This window comes from Hypomesus transpacificus, chromosome 18 (assembly GCF_021917145.1).
Source record: "Hypomesus transpacificus isolate Combined female chromosome 18, fHypTra1, whole genome shotgun sequence".
Classification (NCBI taxonomy): Eukaryota; Metazoa; Chordata; class Actinopteri; order Osmeriformes; family Osmeridae; genus Hypomesus; species Hypomesus transpacificus.
Window position 1 is genome coordinate 12,572,237 of NC_061077.1, and position 27,936 is coordinate 12,600,172.

At 41.3% G+C, this 27,936-nt stretch overlaps 3 protein-coding genes across 4 annotated transcripts; 1 reads left to right on the forward strand and 2 right to left on the reverse strand.

Moving 5' to 3' along the window:
• Nucleotides 1-3,784: 3,784 nt before the first annotated feature.
• On the forward strand, nt 3,785-16,551 carry stat6 (signal transducer and activator of transcription 6, interleukin-4 induced). Its single transcript, XM_047039639.1, has 21 exons — nt 3,785-4,320; nt 5,572-5,717; nt 6,593-6,737; nt 8,200-8,283; nt 8,528-8,681; nt 8,921-9,030; nt 9,254-9,402; nt 9,574-9,690; nt 9,788-9,964; nt 10,342-10,429; nt 10,577-10,699; nt 13,041-13,133; nt 13,415-13,618; nt 13,755-13,849; nt 13,954-14,087; nt 14,243-14,392; nt 14,583-14,637; nt 14,723-14,779; nt 15,021-15,065; nt 15,176-15,238; nt 15,345-16,551. Exons 2-21 carry the CDS (start codon nt 5,584-5,586, stop codon nt 15,400-15,402), a joined length of 2,235 nt encoding a protein of 744 aa, XP_046895595.1. The 5' UTR covers nt 3,785-4,320; nt 5,572-5,583; the 3' UTR covers nt 15,403-16,551.
• A 2,032-nt stretch (nt 16,552-18,583) lies between these two features.
• Nucleotides 18,584-22,142, reverse strand: mipa (major intrinsic protein of lens fiber a). Its single transcript, XM_047039682.1, has 5 exons — nt 21,329-22,142; nt 20,742-20,906; nt 20,554-20,634; nt 19,585-19,784; nt 18,584-19,415 (listed from the first exon to the last, which is right to left on the reverse strand). The coding sequence occupies exons 1-4, from the start codon at nt 21,686-21,688 to the stop codon at nt 19,599-19,601; spliced, it is 792 nt and encodes a 263-aa protein (XP_046895638.1). The 5' UTR covers nt 21,689-22,142; the 3' UTR covers nt 18,584-19,415; nt 19,585-19,598.
• A 2,690-nt stretch (nt 22,143-24,832) lies between these two features.
• LOC124480408 (prostaglandin E synthase 3-like) lies at nt 24,833-27,734 on the reverse strand. Of its 2 annotated transcripts, XM_047039697.1 has the most exons (8): nt 27,563-27,734; nt 26,541-26,654; nt 26,358-26,427; nt 26,157-26,255; nt 25,964-26,053; nt 25,812-25,865; nt 25,655-25,682; nt 24,833-25,443 (listed from the first exon to the last, which is right to left on the reverse strand). In XM_047039697.1, coding segments are annotated over exons 1-8 (477 nt in total). In that variant the 5' UTR covers nt 27,565-27,734; the 3' UTR covers nt 24,833-25,423. The 2 variants fall into 2 exon arrangements, with proteins under 2 accessions (XP_046895653.1, XP_046895652.1); XM_047039696.1 differs by lacking the exon at nt 25,655-25,682.
• Between the last annotated feature and the right edge of the window lie 202 nt (nt 27,735-27,936).

Below are 27,936 nucleotides of genomic sequence, written 5' to 3' on the forward strand. Positions count from 1 at the left end.
ACATCTCCTCTGGTTCATTCTTATCTCTTAAGACCTTCTGAGTAAACAGAAGATACCAAAACAGTCTGTCCAACAAACCAGGTTTTTTGTTGTTGTTTATGATCTATTCACAGTCATTTTGTTATTGGTTCTTGTACATTTTCTGTAACCATTTCTACCTCATTTTTGCAACATATTGTACATGAAAGTATTTATTTCATGTCTTTTTAGATGTCTGTTTAAAAAAATGATAATGTTCTTATACTGTAATGGTCTACCTCAGAAAAAAGACTGTATTTTAAAAGAAGATAAACCCACAATATTAAACAATATGTCAATATTGGACTCTTATTTGTTTTTAATAGCGTCAAAAGCAATTTCATCACTGGCCACTTGCAATTGCCCAGAGTGCAGGAATGACAACATTATCCGGCCTTACTTAACATCCATATCCTTACATTGACTCAAATGTTAAGGTCAGTAAAGTCACTTAAACTGATTAACAAATCGGTCAATGAATTGACACTCTAATGAGTATTAACGTTTGCTATACCGTAGACTGGATGTAATTGCAGATACTAAAGTGTAAAACCAAGTCAATTTAACACAAATAAATCTCAGAACAAGCACTTAAAGAAAGAGATATACTTCATAAAGACATATTTGATATATAGTCATGTTGTTACAAGTACAACATTTTAGACATATATTTCACTCTGCTATGGTCTTCTCAAACTATTATTGTGCATCGTGTTCATCGTAGTAATGTTTGACAGGCCCAGAGCATCAGCAGCCCAGAGGACCAGAGCCCAGTCTCAGAAGCACACAGGTCCTTCATCCCTGTCACTGTCAGCCAACTACTACTGCTCCCACTGACCACAACCTCTGCTATTCCAGGACTTACATTAGTGAAGCACCCAACTCCAAAATGACGATGAAACTTCTCAAATCAATGAGGTATTAGTAGGATCAGAACTACTTAAACATGGGAGGCTTACAAGTTAGAATTAGTCAACATCTCTGTATGAATCCCTGTGGTGTGGGTGGTGGTGTTAGTGATGACAGAGTCATTAATTGTCTAATAATGATGCATAGCTCTGTTATGGCTACAACCTTGTACAGGCACTGCCCTTCATCCTTTGATGAAGGGTAATTGTTCCTGCAGCTGTTTGGAAATAATTTCCTCGATTTGACCCTGATAAACAACAAAATACATACTGTAGAAACATAACCTTGGAAAGGGAAGAAAAGTTAGCTTGGTGGAAAAGTTAGCTGACATTTAAGCTATAGACCACGAATATAGTCAGAACAAGACAAAACAAATTTGCTCATCCAGAACCATTTTGTTTGTGACCAATAGTTTTGAATAATGGATTCAACATTTAGTAAATTCAATGGTAATCCAATTGGTTGTTTGAAGACATTTTGGTGTAACTTTGAAAGGTGCAACGTCATGAGAAGTACATTTACTTCCAGAGCATTACCACATTAGCTTGTTAACATCACTAAGCCTCAAATGTCTGCTGTAACCTATTGTACTAAACTGATTTAGGGCAAGGAAAGCCACTGTGCTGGAGTAAAAAGTTAAGGTTAGATCGCCCTAAATTCACTTTTAACCTACCAAGTCTACTTTTGATTTGGTACTAAATGTGATGTTACCAAAATCATTTTCAAAGTCACATTTTTATCAAATAAAATATTAAGATGATAGAATCTTAACTTATCTGTCATTGTTAAAAAAACACCAGCTTTCCAAGCCAATAGGTTTAATCTCCAACAATATTGGCACAGACACAGTGACCAGCTAATGATGCATCCTTTGTGTCCTTCTGACAGATTTGTGTCCAAGAGTAAGTCAATCACACTCTCTGCACTGCTAATTGGATGTAATTAGGCAAGTAGGGTTCATAATGGACTAATAAAAGATGCTAATGAGCCGTTATCCTATTTATTCATAATCTCTTAAAGAGAAGAGGCATACAGCTCCTTATTAACACACACACGTTTGGCAGCAAAATAATGAGCTGCAAGTTAACAATAAAGTTGTCAAGCAATGCATTGTCCGGCACCCTAAGTTTCAGTTTCAGTCACACAGGTATACATTTCAGTCACACACCCTAAGTTTCAGTCACACAGGTATGGACATAAATTCATGACAAAAACATGAAACATGTTCACAATACCCAACACGAATGAAAAGGGGTCATCTTATTTCTTGAATCCCATTACACGTGGAAACAAGGTGCAGTCTCCCCCCCACCCCCAACGCTGCACCTCCATTGTCCAGACCAGCCTTGATTCTGACAAGGTTGACATCAGAGGAGAGCTCTGACACTGGGTGAGTTAGGGCTGCCAGCTGTTAGCAATCAAGTCTATTTTGAAGTCAGGGACACAGGGACCCCCAGGGCCAAAGCAGCAGCTAGCCCAACCCCTAGCCCCCACCACGATTCACAACCCCTGAGCCCCAGTTCCTGAGAGAGACTGCACAGCTGTATTGATTCCAGATGTTGCTGTCCTGTAGTCAAAGGATTTTTACCTAAGAGGACCCCAAATAATGATTGGGAAGCAACTGTAATACTATGTTCACAGTGTGCATTTCTTTAGTTTTATAGCTGGAAAAAATACCATTTAAATGTGCAAACAGAGTAAGAGTTCATGAACGTTAGTAACCAGCAACAGCCTGACGTGAACCAACACCCCACATCTCATTATGAACAAGTCTTGAGTTCTTGCAGGCCTTGTCCTTGACAGAGGATCTACAGCATGTCTCTACTTGGTTCTCCAAGAACTGGCTTGTTTTGAAATACTGCTCTCTGTACATCCATGGAATTAATCTAATGTGTTTGTCTTCACAAATATATGCTATAGGATCAGATAATTCAGCCAAATACAGTACCAATTTTTGACATACCTTAACAAGACTGTGACATTGGTGAAACCTTTACATTCGTTGCTAACATTATGTTGACTAGACCAGGACAGGCAAGATTAATCAAAGGTCTGTCAAATAGATTTAGACAGGTGGAATGCTATGCCTAAAAGATTACTGACCTTTCTTTTCTCATCATCTTGACTTTAATAAAGAAAACAAAACAATGCAATTATACTTAAGCCTACATTAGTTATTTAGAATTGAATCAATAGCCAATCCAAATCAAATCAATCTTCCCTTCTTTTGACGCTAAATGCGCACACCAGCACTGTCAATGTCTTATTTTTGCGGTCTTTCACTTCCCTCTAGTGGCAAGCCAAAGCAATGTAAAATGTATGAAAATTACATGTAATAAGGTTCGTTACAAAAATGGACAAATGTCACCTTTGCAACCCCAGTTTTAAAACCTATATTCGCCTATTGTCCCACCCGTAGCCTAGTGCCCAACAATGTAGAATAGACGGGTTATTTGAGCTATTTGTTTATGGCAATGGGTTGTTTAAAAAAAAATATATCTATATACAAGTAGCCTACATAGCAAAAATGAACAAGATATACATTGAAATGAAAATATAATGGGTTGCTCGACCGCTATGTCATATTGGTTATGACTCATCGGTAGAAAATAAGTCGATGCTCAGACAAGACATGAGATGGCACAACGCTCAGAAAACCTTCTCCATATTTACTGGAACTTACTCTACAGGCCTTGTTTAATGAGTCATTATATTCTCCGCCTACAACTAGGCTACTGACTGGCCCGTGCAAGTCCTTTACTGTTACGACACGTTGAATACTTTCAAATCTAACTTCAGTTTCGTGTGGGCTATAACATTAAACACGTTCGTGCTAAAAATGTCTTATTTTGCCCCCTCAACGCAGTTCTTGAAAACATATTTGCCTACCATTGTTAAAAATAATGTTTGTTGTGGATTAGATAAATTGGTGAAACATACCAAAATAACTAAATCAACATAGGAAAATAAGTAAACATTTTGTAAACGAATGAAAATAACGAAATGATAACAAAAATACACCATGTTTGTCCATGACATCAGGAAGTCCCTCCAATTGTTCCCTTACAGTAGGCTACCAAACGTGAGAGCACGGAATATTATTTTTTTCAGAAACGGAGGTCCTCCTGTGATGTTATAGGGAAGTAGACACTACTAGACAGCGCTCTTTTTCTGTCGTTTCAGCAACGTTATTTTACCTGGCTACATTCGTTTAACGTTTTTTATTCAAACGGCAGTATTTACACCAGAACGTTCTACAAGACAACGACGGTTGCTAACTAAAAGTAACTTCAAACTGAATCGGAGTACAAGAGTGAAACCAAGGAGGCGACGAAAGAACAATCCCAAATGTAGTTTGTAATGTATTGAACTGACGGTTTAAAATTGCGCACGGTAGGTTTTAAGTTTGAACCTATGTCAAGATTAATGGGACACTGTTTATCTTTTGTAAAACATAAATAATTCACCTGTCTTGAATCGTTTGACAGCGAGTAGTTATGTTTGCGTAGACAATCGAAAGTAGGCCTACTGTCAATGTTACCATGTTGACTTGTAACATGTTTGAAACTTTTACCTTTTAAGAGTTTTAACAGCCGGTGGTTTAAATGACCCCAGACATGTGTTTGTGCAATATTACAGCAGTTGTTTGACAATATGCACACACACATTCATAATGATGTGTGATTATGGCCATGATATGTATCTTAAAGTCCAGGACACAGTATGAGGTTCGATCTGGTGGCCAACGTCCAGTTAGTTTATGTGCAGCTGTTTTCTTCTTGGGTTCTGTTTTTCAGAATTTGTTTGAATTCATAGTTAAATAGAATATTATTATGTGTTTTTCTTGTCTTTTTCATCTTCATTTAACAACAAACCAAGTGATAGATGAGTATACAAGTATAACATACTTTTCTCAAAACCTAAGAAGTTCGTTTTGATCATTGTCAGTAATTAACGACCACCTTAATTGTGTCAATATCAGTTACAGATACAGTTACAAAGTGAAACAGGAAAGCTGGCTACCTCACTGCCAAACAGGAAGTAGTAAAGGTTTTGCTGAAGCACAAATACACTGTGTAGGATACTTTATGTTCACCATGCCCGCATGCATTACTCACTAATGTCACGTGTTGCGCTGTTTGCAGCAATGTAGATGACTTTGGTACAGTAGTCTACAGAATGCCAAACAAAACAAAGTTGCTATGGATTCTCACATTTCTCACAGTTCTGCCCACGTCCTGAGAAGAAGGCTAAGCTCCTTTTAGCCTTTTGCAGATTTAAAACATCTGCTTCTAGTCCCTCAATAGTGTTGACTTTATTGCATTTGGTTTTGGATATTTTCTTGTGGGATATGTTTTTAGTGTTATTTTAACTTTGTTTTTGAATCAGGCACAAGGCTTTTGGTGATAACTAAATGGCTGAATCACTCAGAAGTGACTAGAACCATTATTGTGTGTTTGCTGTGAACAATGAAAAAGGACAACACTTCAAAAAATACATTTTTTAAATTCAATGTCTATGATGCATTTAGTAGTAGATGGTCCTAGAAATTATGTATGTTAGTATGAGAACCTAGCCAATGGTTGTAGTGTTTTCGATGATCATGTCCAAATGAATTAATGGAGTTTGGTGTGGCTTTTGTAGCTCTGCTTGACTATGGCACAGTGGACACAAATGGAAAAACAAATTCCCCTTCTGGACAACCAGACGGTCAATTTTCTCTACCCTCCAAACTGCTTTCCCATGGAAGTCAGGTGTTACCTGGCCTCCTGGATTGAGACACAGAGATGGTATACATGCACACATACACACACACACATTGAGGACAAAAAGACACCTTTATGTATGATAGGTACATGCTGAAATAAACTCCTGCTCCCCATGTGTGTGTGTGTGTGTGTGTGTGTGTGTGTGTGTGTGTGTGTGTGTGTGTGTGTGTGTGTGTGTGTGTGTGTGTGTGTGTGTGTGTGTGTGTGTGTGTGCGTGCGTGAACTGTGGAAGAAATTTGGATTTCTTGTGTGCTTACATTATTCACTAATCAATAGAACTAGTCATTAGATACTAGTTAGTATGTTCTCATGTGAGCTTGCTATTAATACGAGTAGATTGTGTCTATGTGTCAGGGTTAATAGATGTTCGGGGTTAGGAGAAAGTAAAGGGTAAACACAGGTTTAAACACAGATTGATACTTTATCTGCAGATTGATCATTTATTAATCCGCAGTTTGGGAGAGAAAATCAGATCTCTGACAATAAAGATAACACCAGGTTTAGGCCTCAAACATGTCTCTCCCAGCTCTGAAGGCCAGAGGACCATCTTTTATAGGACACAAGAATGTAAACATAGATAGTGACAGTCAGGCAGTAATGACGTTACAACAGTCTCAGAGAAAGAGATTCACTGCTCCCAACACATGACCACTCAGACTAGAGTTCATAGTTGGAGATCTCCTTGTAGTCATGACAAGGAACATTTAGCCAGTACTTTCTCCTGATCCCGAACATCTATTAACCCTGACACATAGACACAATCTACTCTTATTAATAGCAAGCTCACATGAGAGCATACTAACTAGTATCCAATGACTATTTCCATTGATTAAGCACACAGGAAATCCCAATTTCTTCCACAGTGCTCACACGGCTGTGTTTATTCTTGTGCTCAGGGAAGACTTTGACATGGGGAACGTGGGGCAGGAACCCCAGGCCTTGGATCTGCTGGACAAGATCATCTCGTTCCTCCAGAGCCATGCCCAGACCAACCAGAACGTGGTGGAGAAGATGAGGCTGCAGCATATCAGCAGGGTCATGGTACGTTCTAGGGATGTGCATCTCCATCACTGAGGACGATTCGACACACATCTCGATGCACTGCCAACGATCCGATACATTAAAGATGCTTAAAAGCAACTACTAATGCGATACGATTCCCCTATTGCGATGCAGTGCGATTCAATGAGATGCGATGCAAAGGGAATATTATGCTATGCAATTTAATATGGTACATTGATTGACATTTATGCTATGATTTATTTTCTTTGTCAGACTGCAAATCATCAATTAACTAAACAAGTGAAAGTTTTATTTCACATATTAAACTAAGTCTCTGACAAAAGAAGATAAAATAACATCAGGCCTGGACCTTGCCTTAAACCAGTCCGTCTTTCCTGTTGTATGTTTTCGCTGGATGTGAAAATGGATAAACTATTACTGGCAGTCACAAGCTGCTGTAAACAGTCATTTAACACCACACACGATTGAACTCATACGTCCTACTTTTCCTACTCATACGTCTTAAGATTTTTCTCAATGACTCAGCTATCTCTCGTCTTACTTTGTAGTACACAACAGGGATTTGTTTCGTCGGAGAATACTTCCTATTCTTGCTAGGGGTACCGGTGGAACTAGCCACTGACTGTAGCTATAGCTGAATCCGAGGGAGAGGCAGACGTCTCCACACAAATACCATGTAGCCTCTTCAGGTGACTACCTAAATTAGCCGTGCTGCCTGTGTACTTCATAGCAGTACGATATATCTTGCCAATTGCATGGGTCTTGTCAAATTGCCTATCTTTCTTGTAAAATCCGTAGTGTTGCCAAACCTTGGATCTATTGCAATTTGTAGGAATGTGTAACTCTTCCTCCGCCATGATAACACTTGCCCGAACACGCCTCCAACTCGCGCAAAACCTTGCCGAGAGACTTCACGAGAATCGGCCATTGACAGCAGTGGAGATAAGAGCGTGCTTATGAAACTATCTAAATATAAAATGATTGGTCACAAATCATTGGTCAAATTTCTCCAGTTCCAACTGGAACTTGCAGTGTGTTGCATCCCAAGCATAGAGTATGATATGCAGCTCAGTTTTGAAAAATTGAAAATACATTTGGTCCATCCAAACTCTGGAACTTCAGATCATCCATGTGACAATGGTGCTTTTGTTTAATTGCATTTCTTAATTTACTAATTTTCCATTGTCCATAGTAGTAAGGATAATGGAAAATGCCTATTCATGCACAGAAGGTCAATAAGTCCATTGCAAAAACACTCGTGCCTCAAAAGATAAATATTAAATGTAGCTTGGCAAAAATATATTGGAATATTACATACATATATACAATGACCCATCTTATGCAGATGGTTAATATTATTCAAAGTATTCCTTGATAAAAAAAATTTGGGTCCCCAATGAATTCCCTGAAGTAGTTCTTTTTGAAAAGATGAAAATAGTGATTTGGAATGAAACTTGATTCTTGCTTGCTTGTTTTGCAGAATGCGTTTCAAACCCAGCCTATGGAATTGATGGTTACAATCAGGGACTCCCTGAGGAAGGAAAGATATATTCTCAGTCAAGTGGTAAATGCTTTATTTCCAAGATGGCTGTACTAGTCTAACCGGTTAGACTACCTCTTCTCTATTTATTTTGTGTGTGTGTGTTTACTTTAGATTCTTTCTGAATTGCATTTCTTTTACCCCAAGGGATGATGACGTAAAGTATCTACCTATAGATTAACCGACCAATTTATTTATTTAGTACAGTAAATTCAGCACAGCATAACCCAATGCAACCATTCCAGTATTAACAGTCCTCTCCTGTCAGCCTGCCCAGGAGCTGTCTCCTGCCCCGGTCCCCAGCACCGGGGACGTGGACCACCTGGTCTGCAAGGTCCTGGAGATCCAGAACTGTCGACAGCAGATCCACCAGCTGCAGGAGGAGCTGAACTGGCAGAAGCAGAACTATGAGAACACACAGGGTGAGCCCCAGACCCAGCACTGTACACCTCACTACAACCAACTGTAATCCTCCACATCCAGGAACGTGACCTTGTAAGGTAAAAGGGAAGGCCCAATTTGGACGGAGCACACATTCTGGATTGGATAGGGCTTTGCATCCAAACATGTTTTTCTTTGGAAATTCTGAGAAAGTAAAACAAACTTTATTCACCCTGTAAACATTACAGACATGTTCATGATTTGTTCAATCGTTTCCCAGGTTCTCTCCAACAGAACCAAACAAACGGGTTGGATCCCCAGCACTCTGAGGTCATTAAAGTGCAGAAAAACATTCAGCAGCTAGAGTACAATGGGCAAGCCATGTCTAAGGTACTGTAAACGATACTTTATGTCATAAAGTTAAGGCCAAGAATGTCTCAGGACATTCTGTACACATCCATGAACATATTGTGTAAGCACCGTGCATGCGTTTTTTTCATTTGTCATTCATCAACCTTGGTTGTAAACAGTTGTCATGACGTGTATGTTTGTTTGTGTGTGTGTGTGTGTGCATGTTTGTGTGTGTGTGTGTGTTGTGCATGTGGGTGAGTAGAAGCTTGTCCAGCTTCTGCAAGAGGCCGTGTGCAGTCTTGAGCAGTGTCAGGCCAGGCTCATCAACAGGATCAAGGCCTGGAGGTGGGAACAGCACCGCGCCACCATCGGACACCCCTTCGACGACAACCTCAGCCCTCTGCAGACCTGGTGAGACCTCCCGAGCACTTTATGTTTATGAGTTCAGTTTCATGACTCAAAGTGTGACCTCAAACCCACATGCAGTCTCCTCTCTTGCTTGCACTTTCTCTCTCTCTCTCTCTCTCTCTCTCTCTTTCTCGCCCTCCCTTGTTTCATTTGTCTTTCCCTCTTCCTTTTCAGGTGTGAACAACTACTGGGGGTGAACGGGAAATTAAGACAGGAAGTCATGCTGGTGGGAGAGCCAATCCCAGAGCTGCAGGAAGCTTTGGCACGGCTGCTGCAATCCCTCATCCAGAGGTAAGAAGACATCCGGCCACCATTTCAATCCAGCGAGTACAGATCGCTCTAAAGCCCAGCACAGTTACTGACTCACATTCTGTCCTGTCTGCTCCAGCTCTCTTGTGGTGGAAAAGCAGCCTCCCCAGGTCATCAAGACCCAGTCCAAGTTCTCCACCACCGTGCGCTATTTACTGGGGGAAAAGGTGGCTCAAGGAAAGCCTGTTCTGCTCAAAGCCCAGATTGTCACAGAAAACCAGGCCAGGAGTTTAGGCCCACTGGGCGGCATGTCCAGGTGAGTTACTCTCTCCCCCTCTGTCTCAGACACACTTTTCTTCAGGCTCTGTGTGATGCGCAGAGTGAGTGGAGAAGGCCAGCTGTGATGTAGGCTATTTTCGGGAAGAAAAGAAAACTCAACAATCTGATACAGGAGTAGTTGTCTGTCCCGCGCAACTATTTATACGTGTTTTGGACTTCTTTATCATTCCAGTTGTTCCATTCAACTGGGTCACTAAAATGAGGTGGATGGTTCTAAGTTTGCACACAGGAAGTCACCATGACAACTGTACAAAGAAGCTTCAAGCACAGTCTCTGTAACTGAAACTGGCTGTCAAACTCAGCACATAATGTGTTTTTCAATAGCGTGGATTTGTTTTTGTTGTTTTGTCCCAGTGAGAATGTGGGGGAGGTGATCAACAACACCGCCATTTTGGAACACAACACATCTAGCAAGAGCACCTGCGCCTCCTTCAGGAATATGGTTGGTACTGCAGTCAAACCTTGAGTATAGAGCTGTAACGTACAACATCGCCAATGATTTCCTTTTCTTGACTATTACAATACGTCAGATGTTTATGCGATCCTCTCATTGTTGTTTGTTTTGTATTGAAACTCTACTTTTCTTCAGTCAATAAAGAAAATCAAGAGAGCCGACAGGAAAGGATCCGAGTCTGTGACGGAGGAGAAGTTTGCTCTCCTCTTCTCCACAGAAATCAGCATCACCGGCTGTGACACTCCTTACAAGATCCAGGTAGGACCCTGACCTTGACTGTCACTGTGTTAGAGGTCAGGGTCATTCACTGTGTCAGGCTAACACAGTGACTGACCCCTGTGAATGACCCTGACCCCTGACACAGTGACTGACCCCCGACACAGTCCTGTTCCCTCCATCTCTTCTTGCTTTATAAAAGCCTATGGCAAACCTCTATTCCATGGCCTCCATTTCACATCATCTCTTCATTGTAAATGTGTCTAAAATACAGTTTCAACAGTCTATTTGAAAACAAGCACAGGTATGGGAATGAAAGTCCTCACAAGTGTTTTTGTAAAATAATGTTATAAATTTGGTTACTCAACTTGCCCTAGAGGTCATTCCATGTCTGTGTTGCATAGCAACTAAAACATCTTTATTCCATTCAGTTGAGACTTACAGTATTTTACAATCGCTATTTAAAAAAAATGCAATACTTTTAACAAGGTTCCTAAACACTTGACACAGTTAGCACAACATCTGTCTTTGTTGGCTGTACAATTAAGACTTTGACTTGTTGCTTTGACACAAAATGCATAGAGCTCAACCAAGACCAAAACAATCGATTTTTACTGCCCGATTTACCAATGCTTTCACACAGTATGTCAGAACAGATAACATGTTCAAAACCTAACTTATTGGCTAAAGTCAATGTGAACAGCTGTTCATATTGTGAATTGAAACATAAATATATCCCCTGTATTTTATTCCATTGCTACTGAAAAACAGGTGGTTGAAATTATGCAAAAACTGTAAATCACAGCTGATTCCCAACTAGGAAACACTCAGGTGTTGAGGTTCTTTCAATCGCATGACCATATGGTATATAAGGAGGACCTCTTTGGGCTGATCATGTGTGGAAAAAGTTCAATAAAGAGCAACACGAAGAAAGTAAGAATAATCCCTGCACGAGGGAGAGGAAGACAAGTACCAGGACAAGGGAGAGGAGTGGGACAAGGGCAAGGGAGAGAGAGAGGAGTTAACATTTGTGGTGGCGCTCAGAGAAGGGCCAGAGCTAGGGTAACTGATGAAATACTGTCAATGGTGTCGGAGCTGAAAACTGGAGGACGGTCCCTAGTGAATTCCAGTAAGACTGCCTTTACGTGAATATGTCATGTCTGTCCTTATGTGAACCAGGCTGATCTGGGAGGGATCCTTGAGAGAAGGACTGACGTTAGGAAAGTATCCATCCAAAATGCTAGGATAGGAGAAACGTGCTCTTACCACAAGCTTTGCTCCAGGCGTTGGAGGCCTGTTATAACTGATAAGCAAGTAATACTTAAGAAACTCATGGGCTCTATGCAATAACCACATGAGGACATTAGAACACTGGAACCCCTGAGTTACGTAAATGTCAGGCCGGTCCCCATGGCATATAAAATGGACAAGAAGCAGAAAGGGAAATTGTTTTATGAGTATAAAGCAAGCTGTGCTTGTTGCAACTGATTGCACTGTTGGGCTTTTCATGTGTGAAATGACCAGTGTGTATATCCTGTATTGAAGTCAATAAAGCTACTTGTATTTGATTTGACCACAACCTTTTCGATCATCAAAGAGAACCAGATCTCTGACATTGGCAGCTGCATATTTATTGCAGTCATGTCCTGTTGTAAATGAAGCCTTTACTGCAGCAATTATGTTTCTGTCTTTTTTTCTTCAATACAGTAACCAAACATTCTATAAAGCTACTCTTAGATGGGTCATTCATTTTTTGTTCTGAATTTCTGCAGCAAAAGTAACAAAATGCATGCATTTACTAAATCCAACAAAACAAAAATGTAGAGAGGCTTCAAAAGAAACTGCATTGCAAAACACAATCTATGATCCATATACTGTGAGACGTGACACATTTGAAGGAATGCAGTTTCTGTAATTCCATCTGATGTTAGTGTTTTTATGACATTGTGCTATGATTGACTAAATGTTCCTGTTGAAATTGTGTTAGTGTTTTGGTAGACATGGTGTATTGTTTTGTGTATTTTTGTGTTATGAAAATTAGTGTTTGAGTTTAGTTTACAATGTGTGATTTTGAGCATGAAATTAACCGTTTTGCCGATTGTGTGTTGTAGGTGTGTTACGAGTTGAGGAAACTTGTTAGAAGTATTGAAAGAATGGTCATAGCGATTGTAAAAAACTGTAAAGATCCACCAGGATAAGCCAAGCCTGAGAGGAGTGTTTGTTAGTTGAATTATATCTTTAACTACAGCTGTAGCTGCGAAACAAGATAATTGGTTTGAGATTTGGTCTTTAACACTGGGTGATTATTGTTCAAAGTCTTGGCAGAGTAAGTGCAGTTGTATTATTTGTTCTGTAAATATACATTGTACATTTGTCATTGTAGGTGATCTCTGTTCCTGTGGTGGTGATTGTGCACGGTAGTCAGGACAACAACGCAATGGCAACCATCATATGGGACTGTGCCTTCTCTGAGCCAGTGAGTGCAGAAGTCCATCTTTAATTGATCATCGTGCTCAGTTGCTCTGTTATTCTCTCCCGCTGTTCATCTCCCTTCACTATCTCATCAACCTTTCATCAGACATGCATCTGAAGAGACACAAAGTTCACTTTCACTGTTTCATCATTCGTTTTATTCGCAGAAACAGAAATGTGCTCACAATTGTCCTTTTTTATTTGATGTATTTATTATTTGATCCAAAAATGACATTATTGTCCTTCTGGCTCTCACCCATTTGGTCCACTTTGTGATGTCATCAGGACAGGATACCATTTGTGGTCCCTGAGAGGGTGCCTTGGAAGAAGATGTGTGTCACCCTCAACAGGAAGTTCATGTCCGAGGTTCAGACCGAACGTTGCCTGGACACCTACAACCAGCACTTCCTCGCTCAGAAGATCTTCGACAACCCTGACATCCCAGGCGACTACAGTAACATGCCTGTGTCATGGGTCCAATTCAATAAGGTGTTCTGTACCTGCCTCTGCACCAACACTCATCCACACGCATTCACAAACACTTTTGGGACACCCATTCTTGGCTATGCGCACACAGACACCTTCATCTTAGCAGTTAACGTCTTATCGCGTTTTTACATTGCAGGAAGTGCTACCAGGACGACCTTTCACCTTTTGGCAATGGTTTGATGGGGTAATGGAACTGTCCAAGAAACACCTGAAGAGCTACTGGACAGATGGGTGAGTGGTTCCAATCAGACCAGAACCTAGTGACTGCTGCCATAGCAACCCTTCAAGTTGTACAACACTGACAAAGACTCACGTTGACAATTCCTCTGTTCTAGGCTGATATTTGGCTTCATCGGGAAACAGCACCTCCACCTCATTCTTAAAGACAAACCCACCGGCACCTTTCTACTGCGTTTCAGTGACTCTGAGATTGGAGGCATCACCATTGCCTACGTCGCAGCCGCAGAGAGTAAGCTCTAGCAGTGGCATCTGGGGAAGCTACCAGAGCTCATTTAACTGTTGCAAACAGACCCCCAAAGTTCTGGTTCTTTGCATTGGTTATATGCTTATATAGGTCTCTCTCTCTCTCTGTATTTGTCTCCTCATTTTTTCGCTCTTCTTCAGATGGGGGTCAGAAGATCCAAAACATTCAGCCCTTCACCAAGAGAGACCTGGAAATCCGTTGCCTTGGCGATCGCATCCAAGACATTGACTTAATCACACACGTCTATCCAGATTCGCCCAAAAACAAAGTCTTTATCAAATACTACACAGGCAAGTCCATAACGTTGCATATCTATCACCATTCTAAAGAATGCTACATCATTGGGCAGAGTTTGGTTCAGTTACATGTCATATGTTGTCTTTTCCGGAAGGGAATATAACACTGTTCCTCCAAGTTTTATGGAAGATAGTACATTGTCAGTTGTCATGGAATAATAGTTTCGTCTGGCTTTGTAAACAGTGAACCAAGGGCCTCCTGGTGGTGGATACATTCCCGTCTCCATCCAGACCAAAGTGTGAGTTTAAACAGTAACACTAGTATCTATTATACAACAAAGTCACATGTTTGACCGTTTATTGTGTGTGTGTGTGTGTGTACAGGGAAACGCCATCTGCCTCACCCACAGTTCCCAGTACATTGCCACCCAGTGAGTCCATGTAAGTCTTTAACACACAGACACATACGCTGTCTCTCTCTTTCTCCCTCTTCTTTACTCTTTCTCTATACATTTAAATGTATTCATTTAGCAGACGCTTTTATCCAAAGCGACTTCCAAGACAGAGCTTTACAAAGTGCATAGGTCACTGATAATACAACAAGATAGCCCCAAAAAACATCTCTAGTAAAGAGGTACTATCTGGTTCAGATCTTTGTTCTAATACACCTGATTCGTCTTAGGGATCCCGGAAATGGAGCTATGGGGATGTCGCCCATCTACCCCCAGTGAGTACCTGGCCACCTTGAAGCAGTCACCTACAATTGGTGGATGTGTCAATGTGTTCCTCAGAGCACCCTTAAGAACTAATGAACAACATGTGGTCTTTTTACTCCAGAAACAGTTGGACATTCTCTGATCACAAACCTCAGCACCTCTTTCCTGACCCTGTCAGTACCATGTGAGTGACCGAACTGCAATGACCAACACTTGTACTCCTTGTTGTGTAACTTTGCCATATGATGTCAATAGGTCGTATTTAAAGAGCGGTGTGCTTGCTATCCCAGGGAACAGGCCCAGGACATGGATCTGGATGAGATTCTGGGGGAGATCTACCAGAATTGAGAGCGTCTCAGTGGAGGGGACCACAGCAGAGCAGGTAGCAGCTTGAAGGTGCATCCGTTCAGCCACTCTGGGAACTCAGAACAGCTCATTGGAGGGCCCTGGCCCCACATCAGGTTCAATATTGGTCTTCTGCCACACTAAAGGAGAGACAATGTTCTGTGTTCTGAGGACAACAAACTTATATGATCAAAAGACATCTTCATAATGGAATGGAGTTGACCAAATGATAACCACCTTATCACAATACGGGCATAAGTTCTTGCTCTCCATTTCATTGCCTTTTCCAGTGTCGTCGACTATACTGGTTGATTTGTAACTGTACACATTGGAGCACCTAAAGACTTAACATTGTCATTATCTTCTGGGGTGATATGTTTAGTCACTTTACATTCCCACTCTCAAGCCATACAAACCCTCTCCCAGTGCACATTTATTCCAGATTTAAAAAAAAAGAAATTCTTGTAAATACAATTTATTTGTTCTTTTTAACGTAGAAATATCATGTTCTGCATTACACATAACCTGAATTCGATCTCGTCTACAGGTTATTGCCCACAGCCATAGTAAAATTATGCTATTGTGAAGGGATTTTGCAATAATAGCATTTTATTAAAATAAATAAAATAATAATATTCATAATTTTATTATTATAATAATGTTTTTTGGGGCATTTTGGAAATATTTTATGATTGCACACGTTTGAATGTTTTTCTTTTTTTTAAAGCTAGTTTAGAAATAGATGAAATCCCGATGTGTCGACGGTATATTGACAGTGAATGATTGTGGCGATAAAGTACCTAGTTATCCGTGACAACTTTTGTTTTCATATTCTACCCTTTTTTAAGTCAATTATTTTTTGTCTAACCTGGAAGAATATGTGTGCTGATTCTTTTATCCATCGTCTTAACTTTGAAAGTGTGTTCTGTTGGCTAATGCCAAAAGTATTATAGTCACTGTGTTAGTTATGTAGCTGGTCATCCAACTATGCATTGTGCATCAATGAATCTTACAAAGGGTGCAAAGAGATGAATTAACCCGTGGTATATCAGATTGAACTGTGGAATGAACTTATACATTTGTATGTTAAATATAACTTTTTGGGTATGAAATATAGCTGTTTTAGTTCAATAATACCACACACAAACTATCTTTCCTTTACTCTCTCCTTGTGTCAGTGCATTCCTAAACAGGGACTTCTGGGGGATAATGGGAGTACACTTACTACATACAGTATATAGTCAGGTGGTTGAGCGGTTAGGGAATCGGGCTAGTAATCAGAAAGTTGCTGGTTCGATTCCCCGTGCAGTGACAAATGACGTTGTGTCCTTGGGCAAGGCACTTCACCCTGCTTGCCTTGGGGAATGTCCCTGTACTTACAGTAAGTTTCCCTGGATAAGAGCGTCAGCTAAATGACTAAATGTAAATTTAATATAGTGTCTTGTCTTACTACATACAGTATATAGTTTATGTCTTAATATTTAAAACAACACAATGTGTTGTAGCCTTTCTTGGTCTCACAGTAGAAGCCAGCAGGGCTGACATGGAACAGATATTGTTACTTTTAAAACACAAACAGGAGAGGAACCCCTGATCCCATGGATACAGAACTTTGCTTCATTTCCAAACCCAGATAAAAGAAGCATTTGTTAACAAAATGCATCCATAAAGCCACATCTCAATCTTGATCATCTCTGGAGTAAGTCATTATCAAAAATATAAATTTAACATATATTTTTTGATTTTTATTTATTTACACAAAATAGTTTTGCTGTGTCAATATTGACCTTCAATTGGATATTATAGCTAGTTTGATGCCACTGCAAATTGTTTAACCAATCAGCAATATTACATTAGCTGATCAAGCTGTGTGACTGAATGGACTTACAGAGATGTTTTGTGATAATAAACTAATTGAAAGCTATTTCAAAAAGCCTAATGGGATTCTACCGATAAGTATACTTATCAGAAAGTAGCCTATATCAAATCTGGGATCGAAAAGGTTGATCTAAAACTCTACCGAAAATGTCACCCCACTAAGACACATAACTATATCCATTGTTGTCCTAAATATCAGTTTAAAAGAACAAAACAGGCCAAGACAGACAGATTGATCCAAATTTAAAGAAACTTTCAACATAAAACAATAAACCTACAATATTCGTTTTATGAAAGTATGTATAAGGTTCTAGATCGGACCCAGGCATATTGATAAAGCACGTTTTGCTTATCTTTCATAATCCAATGGCCAAAGAGGAGACATTTTAAAGCTTGAATATTACATTGTCTATCGATTCAGTCTTAAACAGTCATGATAAATTAAAAAAGAAAACTTTACACTGTACATCACAAAGCTTTTTTTCTCAATGAGAATAAGAAACAAATTCACCTACTGCCGAGGGATCTAACTTTGAAATCAGATGAATTTAATATTAAAAGAGAATCAGATATATATGCAGTTCAGTATATGCTCTACCAACTGAACAAGATAAAATGCTTCAGTTGCTGGAGTTCTGTAGTCCTTCCCCCTCCCCTCCATCACTCACCTGTAGCCTGCAGCCTCGGCTGTTCTCTCTGCAGAGCAGGACAAAATGGCTGCCTTGGAAACAAAAGGAGGTAAAGGTGAACGCAGAAGAGATGGGGGGGCGGGTGGTAGAGGAGGAAGCCATCAGCCATCTTTGGAAACCTCACCTTTGAGTGTCTTTCCCTCGTCAGCAGATGCTATGAATTTGACATCTGATATATGAGTATATGAATACTGGACATCTGAAATAGAGTACTCGTCCCTCTAGACAAAGCACCAGGTGTTTGCCAACACCAGCAAGAAGCCACTTCATCATCATGCACTCACTTTGTGGTTTTTCAACCAACGTTTGTCAAGTTATATATAGAACACAGTCAATAACAAAACAATCCATTCCACATAAGTCAGCTGCAGCTCGTCATCACGGAGCTATCAAAAATAAAAACCAATTCTGCTATCACACATCTGTACATTAAACCTAGCATTACTGTTGCTGAAAGGGTAAAGCTTTAATGACAGTAAGCACATCCTGTCCACAAATACTGCATAGGAACCACTTTCTTCTGAGGCATTTAACAGAAATATATAATTAAGTGAATTCTGTTGTAAATTCTACAATTTCAAGCATATGTGTTGAAATGGTAAGAAAAGACCAGATGGTTTTGTGTGTTGTGTGTTTATTTTCATACTGTATAAATGTAACTGTGTGCGTGCTCCCCTAAAAGAGACACAGACTCGGAAATAAAAACATAACAAGTTGTAAAAAGACTTAATCTTCAAGGCAAAACTCTAGGGGCTGATGGGAAAGGGGAGCACTCCAAAGTCTTGTGAAACAAAACCTCAACCGTAGCAAAACCACTGAGGGAAGAGGACATGTTTTTGTTCCTCTTAAAATACTTTGATTGGTTGCATTGTAAATAAAAATAACAAAGCATGATACAAACACAGGATGGTGGCGATGAAAAAGCCCAAAAGAAAATTGGTCAGTAAAAACAGGCACACACGCACACACAACACACGAGTGACTGAAAAAAGGAATTGAAGTTTGAATAAATCTCGAAAATTCTAAAGGTATATTACAGACATGTCAGGTACCCGAAGTTTGTAAAACAAAACAAAAACAAAAGGGAGATGTCACACTGGATGAAAATGGAAAAAAGCATGCAGAAGTCCACTGCTCTACTGTAGCTTCACTCCTAGCAGACTACAAAATAGATAGAGAGATAGATAGAGATAAAGAGAGAGATGCCCCTGTCATGAGCATTCATAGCCACCTGGTCAGCCAGGAGTAACCCACTCCCTACATCACAGGGCACACGGTGCTTTGTCTTCGGTGGCAAGTCCTCTTCTAGCTCTCTGTTTGTGTCCTGCAGTCCAAGGGGGGAAGGTGGGCTGGGGGGGGGGGCAGGGGGAGAAGGTTGGTTGGGAAAAGTCGGGGGGTTGAAGATGGATTGGCCTTTGACTGCCCATTTAGGATTCAGCATGTCCTGTTCTGTATGCAGGGTGAGAGAGAGAGAGGCGTGTTGTCATTTGGGGTTGTTGTCTACGTGTAACGGGTCAATTGAGTTTGGGGGCATTTGCGCGGAAACAAAGGGTACCATTTGTTATGCCCTATGTGTGTAGGGGGTAGGTGTTAAGGGAGGGGGGGTAAGGTAGCAGACCTTCTTCCCCAAGCTTATAGGGCCTGAGTCTTGAGCTCGATGGGCTCCCCTCGGGTGTCCTGCTGGCTCTCAGCCTCTGGGGGCCTGTTGCCTTTCAGTGTGGCCAGCCTCTCGGAGAGGCCACGCACGCGGGGGAACAGCATGAAATCATACAGCAGAGCGCCCAAGGCGCCGCCAATCATAGGACCAACCCAGTACACCTGGCACAGGAGAGGGAGAGACGGGAAGATGGGCACAGTCAGGGGACACACATGGAAAGGAGGTGAGGTTATATTCAGTACATTATCATTTGTCTAGTTTTGTCACATGCAGACAAATAGGTTGTAATGGATTGATTGAAGAGACCTTTTATGATGAAAATATCTTATGATCACCACAAATTGTATGGTAAATCAAGATAAAAACAATTTTCTACTTAGACAGCATCCTATGGTGAAGAGGGCAACTAGCTAATTAGACACTAGGAAAATAAACTATTAATTGAGTATTTGCTTATTATACTTATCCTGGTCAAATATGAAACATCTAACACAAGCCAAATTGAACAAAATTCCCAGTGTGTGGGGTTGGTTGTCTTCAGCAGGAATGTGCAAGGTGTGCAATTTCAATTTGACTGAATTTGTCATTAGATGGGGCTGTTTTCAATGTACCACTGATAATCAAATTACCTTTTTTCCTATGTCTTCCAACTAAATTAAAGTTTACTTTCAGAATTTTACATCTCTATGCAAAACCTTGCTTACCGAGTACATGTTACAGGAATTAAATAAACCACTTCTTGAGAAAGGTTTGTGAATTTTCTTCACCCCTTTGCAACGAGTCTTGATTTAAAACGAGTCCGATTTCTAAACTCCAGAAACCTGAACCTACTCCAGATGGAGAACCTGCTCTGGTCAACACTGCAATGTGACGCTCTGTGATAAAATGGCTCTCAATCATTTCAAAACACACTTAATATGAAATTCTTACCCAGTGGTTGACAAAGTTTCTGACAAGCACAGCAGGGGCGAAGGACCTGGCAGGGTTCATCCCAGCTCCAGTGTAGTAAATCTACAGGGAGCAGAAGAACAGCTCAGTACTGCATGACCTGTCCTCTATCGGTCCCAACTCCTATCCCATGAATACCCACAAACTAGCATTCCCTGCCTGACTCTCACCCCCAGCAGTTGCCCCATGAGTACGGAGAAGCCGATGGCGAGGGCGGCCGAGCCCAGGCGGCCGTTACGCCTCTCGTCAGTCACAGCAAAGATGCAGACGACGAGCTGCAGCGTGAGGAACACCTCCATGGTGGTGGCCATGCCCACGCTGATGCCAGGCTGCAGCTGTGGGCCAGTAGATGGAGGAGAGGACAGGAGGGAATAGAAAGCACAGGGAGGAGGGGGGGGGGGGAGCTATCCAGTTAGTGGACACTTCAACAAGTTGTAGTGTTTTGAAATTAGTATTTGCTGCTTGCACATTGTCCCGGCATTGACATTCAAAAAATGCCATTTCTATTCATCTGTTTGTTTGTCCTTGGTCAGACCTTCAGACTGATGCAATTCAACGTGTTTGTAATTCTTACATCACTTCGAGTTACGAAATGTCACACTATTTTATCTATCAGTGCTAGACAACATTCATATAAACATGGTTTGGATTGGTCCTCCGAACGCTTCCCTTAACTGTCAACCATTTCTGTTGCATCACACTGGTTTGCACCACACAGACCAAATATTTCTTCCTCTACATGTCGTGATTGGCTTACCGTATTGAGTGCCAGGTTGCCCCTCATGTTATTGGGGGTGACCCCGTAGAGTACAGCAGCCCCAGCCAACGCCCCCAGACACTGGGCCACAATGTAAAAGAAAGCGCGGAACAGGGACATCTGGGAGCCAATCAGGTAGGCAAAGGTCACCGCCGGGTTGATGTGTCCACCACTGATGTGGCCAATGGACTGGATGAGGGTGGCGGCCGCCAGCCCAAAGCAGAAGGCCACGTGGAGAACGTTAAGGGGCCCGGTGGTCCAACGCAGGGCCGCACCCAGGCCAAAGAACACAAAGAACATGGTTCCGTAGAATTCTGCGAACACCGCCCGCCAGAACGACATGGACCGAAACTCCCACATAGTGGCAGTCAAGATGATACCCCAAAGAGATGGAGGGATGAAAATGCAGCACAAAAAAAACTTGGACCGAAACTAAAACTACAAAAGAACTGATCAATTAAAAGGAGATGGATATCCTCCTTTAGATTCAGCTATCTGCTCACCCGATCAATAATGTCTGTTATTGAGCCAACGGTGGGAGGAAACCAATTCTACAGTCAAACTAGAAAAAAGAAATCACTCGGAAATAGAAACAGTCTCTCTAAAACTAAATATGTGTCTACACGCAAACAGTTCAGCATGTAGCTCTGTAGGAGTCAGCGTGACTTAATGTCAGTGACTGTCAGTGAGCAGTGTTTTCAGTCATAGAGAGCCCCTGTAGTTAACAGATGCACGACGGTCGCTGGGCGTCTATGTGCGTACCCCGTTGGTGGTTAGTAGAGGAACATATATAGCTAACTAAGGTTGAGCATGTCCTGCAGACATTCAGCCTCTTTGTCGGAGCAGGGGGAGCCCTCAGGCCTATTTATAATCCCCACCAGGGCCACCGCTACCCCACGAGGGAGGGGGCGGGGAGGGGCCAGGGCACAATACAACAAATCAAAACAGCAATAGTTAACCCTTCTCTCACCCTGAGCCCTCTGATGGCTGAAGCTGAGCCGGTGTCATATCGTTACTTAGGCATTACCGAGAGTTGGTTAGTCTGGATCTAACTCGGTGGTAATGACCCCCCCCCCCCCCCCCCCCCCATTTTTCAAAGATTCAGTATTTGATACATTATACACTGGGCTTTGGGGATTCAAAAAGCGTTTATAGCATATCATGTGTATGAAGTAGTTGTTGACTGTTTTGTGGGCCACAAATGTAAGGCGGGAGTGGAGTGTTGCTCTAGTTTGCAAGTGGGGTAAAAAGGTGGCGGCCTCCCAGCCTGCTTTAAGTGCTGACACAAAGGAATGAGAGGGCCGTCCCAATCATGCCATTGACCATGAAAGGCCCACCCTTTCGGAAACGGCCTGGAACTCATAACGTCCAGCACAGAGATTGACAGAGAAGTGCTATGTGGTAAAGTGTCATGAAATTCACTGTGGAATACAACAATTTCTAAATGTTGTCTAACATATATATAAGATGTGCCCAGACGCAGGTTTGCCTTCCGTAAAGCAATGAGACTTGAGCCTTCCAACATAGGCTAGATCATGACCTTCTTACTCCCATCGCATTGGGGTCAGATGTAAACTTTTCAACAAGCTTGTGGTTCTATTTAATTTCACACAACAGCTCACAAACACACTTTTGCTCTCATAAAAATCGAACGTGTCAAGGCTGACCATCACAATGCATGTCCTGGCTTTCTCCATCATGCACTTGTGTTCTGGATGTCAAGTTGGCTAGGTGAAGAACTTGGCTAGGTGAAGAACTGATTAGGCAGAGTTTTACATTGTGTGTTCTGGCTGAGCAGGGAGGCTCAGGCCTGATAAAGCGCTGGAAAATCCATGTTTGGAGAGGAGTTGGGGGCAGCAGGGTTGGTATTGAGCTTCTGCACTGGAGCATCGCGCTGACCAGGGCAGCCAGAGAGCGGGACCGTTGCCACAGTGAAAGGATACTGCTGTGCTCACGCTTTTGGTCCTTTTCATACGCGGAAAACAAAACCCCGGCAGTTACCGTTTCTGTTGCTTTCCATGATCTGTTTGTATTGCGCGTTCGCTCTCCAACCTATTAGAGTTGTCCCCCTAACTCTGATGCAGGTCTATTCCTCTGGTAACACCAGTTCAATTTTAAAATACGCTGTGCTCATTCTAATACCTTTGCTAATAACTGACAGTCTGACAACATGTTGAGGAATCGTAGCTAACTTTGTCATGCACTGCACTTGAACTATGAGAGGCATCTGTTACTTTCAGGCCATTATGTAGTCTGGGTGTATTGTATAGTTGTTTTTTACAATACACAGACACCTTAACCGAAATATTAGGCTACAATACTGACATCATAAATGGGTAGGCTATATTTTATATCACCATATTTGACTATATTGTTGTAAAAGTGAGCCAGTCTTGCAAGAGTGAATCCGTTTTGGTCTGGGTTCTATACTCCTATTGTGGTCTACCATATGCCACCATGCCAGCTACCATCATTGATAAGCTCCCCTTTTGTGGGTATAAGCCCGTTTTCCAGGGTACGGGTGTTAAAAGCTGCTGCATGGGGGAATTCTGTGTCACCTCCACTCCAGACTGCTGACACTCACACAACTGACCCCCGAGCCCCCAAAGCTCTCACTTTGCCATACCAACCCTGACCTGTGCCCTCATATGCCACAACATTGCCTGACTTACCAACAGAAAAGACACGAAAGCAGAGCCGAGTTGTGATTTAAGAGAATGTATCACAACTCCTACCAGTACCATGTGACACAACTTTGTATCCACATTCAGACACTTTTGGTTTCTCTCACTCTGACCAGTTAAAGTGTGTTCAGTAAGGAAAGTGGTGGGTCTTTATATGTTCTTTCATACTGGTTCAATGGAGAATGCCTGTCAGATCCCATTTGACATCAATATGACAGTAGAGACTTGTTGGTGAAAAGAAGAGATGAGGTAACAAGTAAACAAGGTCACTTTATTGAGATGCACCATGTCTGAGTTTGTGGCCCTGCTGTGAAACACCAGCACCCTTCAGTGGTCACAATAGCTCATAGCTTTTCATCAGGATTCCTCCATCAGGAGGAACCTTTGTTTTGGAAGCTACGGTACACAACTGACAGCCTATACTGACAATCAGCTGTATAATTGGCTCAACGTCATTGCCCCCAATAATCTTAGTTTCACGAACGCTGAATGGAAACCCAAATGAGTCTGAAAGTTTATTTGAAATGTTATAGTTAAAAGTGTAACAATGGACTGTGTTTTATAAACTTGCACTTAAATTGTGTCATGTGCAAAAAGGTTTCTGCACTCCTTCTCCAAATACATATGGAACAAAACCCTTTTGATATGTGCTACATTTTGACACAAGCCAAATAATATGTATTAACTGCTTCTTTTCAGTTAGCAGCATAGACATATGTTTGGAATTTGGCATAATTTTTTCATGTACTCAAATTCCTCGCAAAATGAGATTGCATGAGGATATGTCCCTTTACACACTAATTTGACCCATGACACAAGGTTGGGGTTAACAGGTTTGTTCATTCATTTCATCTGTTGCAGTATTTTAAATCAACAGACTATAGGCCAACAGTCTGTTTTCAACATACACTGGGAAATGGTTGCTTCAAGCTAAAACTTAATTTATCATTTAAACAAATGGATAACATAAATGGATAATCCCTCATTAAAAAAAGAAAACTTTATTGAAAATAGGTGGCTTTGAAACCTTCATCTTCATTAGAAATCACACTTTATGTAATTAAGGGACCTCACTTGGGATGAGCAAAGAAAAAGGACAGCATGGTGTAAAACAATAGCACATCTTGTTATAGTCAGATGGACAATTAACTATACCCAACAACACATCATGGAAACGGAATTGTCCATGCAGAATAGAACAGCAGAGCACAGAGCTGCCGATGGCTGAAGAGGGCCCTTGGTGTCTGTGTCCGGCTGTTACTGTTCAGAGAGATGGTCCTCTGAGGGGATGGAAAACTGCTTCAGGAGTCGGGATGTTTCCTCTACCACGTAGTGACAATCTTGTCTCTAGTCTTTTTAACCAACCGTTGGGACTTGCCTTGTTGCTGTTGTTAACACTTCCTCTGCTCCGCTACTCAAGGTCTGGCATTTCTGAAAATAAGTACATTTTAAAAGTTAAATAAATGGTTATATGATTAAATGAAAAAAAATAATAATAATTGTTGGAACTTCTAATTAAATTAAAACCATTATACCATATTTCAGAGTTTTAACATAAACTTGTTTCAGGACAACATTTTAACACCAAAAAAGTAAACCACCAAAACTCAAAGTGCAGTGGTACAAGTGTAGAAAGGCTTACTTTCATCATCACTGTCTGCGGGCTCATGCTGTGAATTATAAGTATAAAACAGGGGGAAATGGTGTCAATGGGGGGGGGGGGGGGGGGGGAGTGACACGTGTTAATTTTACAGAGAGTAGTTAGATTGAGTTAATTGCTTAATAAGAACAAGTTTCACCTCATCTACACCATCCAATTCTGGTAGATCATCTCCTCCCATAGTGTTCATCATCTGCAAATAAAATGCATTAATTTCTGTTTAAGATCCACAAGCATCATTTTTACTTTAGACAAAATGCCTCATATTCATCCAAATGGTAATGTACTTACATCTGAGAACTTATCAAAACTGGACAAGTCCTCCTCAGAATCATCTGCCCAATCCTTCCAGTTATTAAAGTCCACACCGAGCCAGTTAAACTGGAAAACAACACGAAAGTGATCAAACACAACACCTTGGCATAACCGATGCATCCTGAAATACAGAAGAAGAAATAAAAGATGACATTGAAACAGTTTTCACCTTTGCCTTGTCTTTAGTTAGCCGTGGCCATGACTTCCCTGCCTCTGTTTTTCGTAAACAACACAACACAGACCTGTCTGTGCGTTTGTGCTTGGATTCCTAAGTGCAAAAAATAATAATGTTGGCATGCACGTGACATATGCATGTGTAGGATTCTGAACGAGTAAAACAGTTTAATCAACTGTGGAAAAATGTCCTTACATTAGGATCAATGGCGTCAAAAAGGTCCAATTCGTTCAAGTGTTTGGCATTGTCTGTCCCACCAACACAGCTGTAAAAACCAACAGAAAACATCTCTTGAAATCAAATGACCATGTGACTACATGCATGTAATTTGGGGAAAGTAGTTATGAGCAACTGCAGCACAATGTTGTGACATATTACCGAAAATCTATTTTAGATTTGTCAAATTTTATTCTGACATCTTTGCTGTCCTCCACGCAAAACTCTATGAAGACCGAGTCCCGTCTGTCGTACCACTTCGCACTTGCAGGCTGCCTATTGGATAGAAGACACAGAAGAGGATTAGAGTGGGATTACAATGTGAACATAAATGGAATACATCATAAACCTGTTGGATTGTAGCTTCAATCCAAACCCAATTAAATCTGCTCGCAGTTTATGTTTAGGATAGTTATTGAGCAAATATGACGGACTTCTGATGTATTTTGCCAGGTTAACTTTGATATGCGAGGTTGGACTGACTCCGCCCAAGGCAGCCTAATTAGTTTCAAGGTCAAACTTGATCAGGTGGCTGTTGTGGTTACCTACAGGGAAAGGTAGCTAGCTTTACATACGGTAATGTTTGTAGTTACCAAAGGATTGCGCTACCAGGGAAAGTAAGAACTAAAGATTTGTGGCTTGCCTCATCTCAGTCACTTAACGTGTCACTGGTCACAGCAATCACCTACTGGAGTTGGTTTGTCATGTTAGAAATTACAAATATCAATGTATGAATACTGGATGTCAGGTGTTGAACGCAGAAGCTGGTTAGCCAGCTAGTTGGTAGCTAACGCAGCTAAGCACGACACCACCATCATGACACACCATCCGTTTCTATATTCAGCTAACCTAGCTAGCCCAGTTACCTACTGAAAGCTAGCATGCAATGCAAGGCCCCACTTGCTGCGCAAGCAAACCAGTAGGGATTTCATAAACAAAATTGTTGCACTTGCATAGATAAATTTGACCCAAAAATGAATAATTACGAGAGGAATACTGACTAGTTACTGTCACTAGCTTTGCTAGCAAGTAACCTACATCAGCACTGTCAAATCATTTGCTGATGCGCCTCTTCGAACAAACTACAGTAACGCGTTAGCTACGCTAGCTAGCCTAGCTTGGTCGCAAACGTCTTGCATTCCCACTTTCTATTCCAGAAAGCTCACTGCTCGCCTCACACTTACATCTTGTCCCACTACTTCTCTTCTTCCCTTTTTGTGCAGCAATGTTGTAACTCCGTGTCTGCGAATTTGGTTATTGTCGCTATCTGCGAATTATGAGTAAGAGAGCAGCCAAATCCAAAACCGAATCTGTCCGTGTCAATGACTCCCTTCTCGCGTCTCGTGCTGTGACGCACTACTGGTCCGCCCACCACTAGAAAGCTCAAGATGTTTCTAGACTTTCTTGACGCGTCGCTTTAGCAAATTATTTTGGTTATATAAAAGCCATTAGAAACGGGCACTTAATTTTGTTCCTAATAACTATTCCACTAGTTTTATATATTTTGGTTAAAGGTTACAAATAAAAACAAATATAGCTGCAAGCATCAATGGCGGAT

Coding starts and splice junctions, on each gene's coding strand:
- stat6 (XM_047039639.1), top strand. CDS start 5,584: ATGGCACAGTGGACACAAATGGAAAAACAAATTCCCCTTCTGGACAAC. Junction 13,850..13,953: donor AAGAGCTACTGGACAGATGG/GTGAGTGGTTCC, acceptor CCTCTGTTCTAG/GCTGATATTTGGCTTCATCG. Junction 14,638..14,722: donor GTCTCCATCCAGACCAAAGT/GTGAGTTTAAAC, acceptor GTGTGTGTACAG/GGAAACGCCATCTGCCTCAC.
- mipa (XM_047039682.1), bottom strand. CDS start 21,688: ATGTGGGAGTTTCGGTCCATGTCGTTCTGGCGGGCGGTGTTCGCAGAA. Junction 20,907..21,328: donor GCAACCTGGCACTCAATACG/GTAAGCCAATCA, acceptor ACTGGCCCACAG/CTGCAGCCTGGCATCAGCGT. Junction 20,635..20,741: donor TCATGGGGCAACTGCTGGGG/GTGAGAGTCAGG, acceptor TGCTCCCTGTAG/ATTTACTACACTGGAGCTGG.
- LOC124480408 (XM_047039696.1), bottom strand. Junction 26,428..26,540: donor AAATCTAAAATAGATTTTCG/GTAATATGTCAC, acceptor TGGTTTTTACAG/CTGTGTTGGTGGGACAGACA. Junction 25,866..25,963: donor GTTTTGATAAGTTCTCAGAT/GTAAGTACATTA, acceptor TTTTATTTGCAG/ATGATGAACACTATGGGAGG.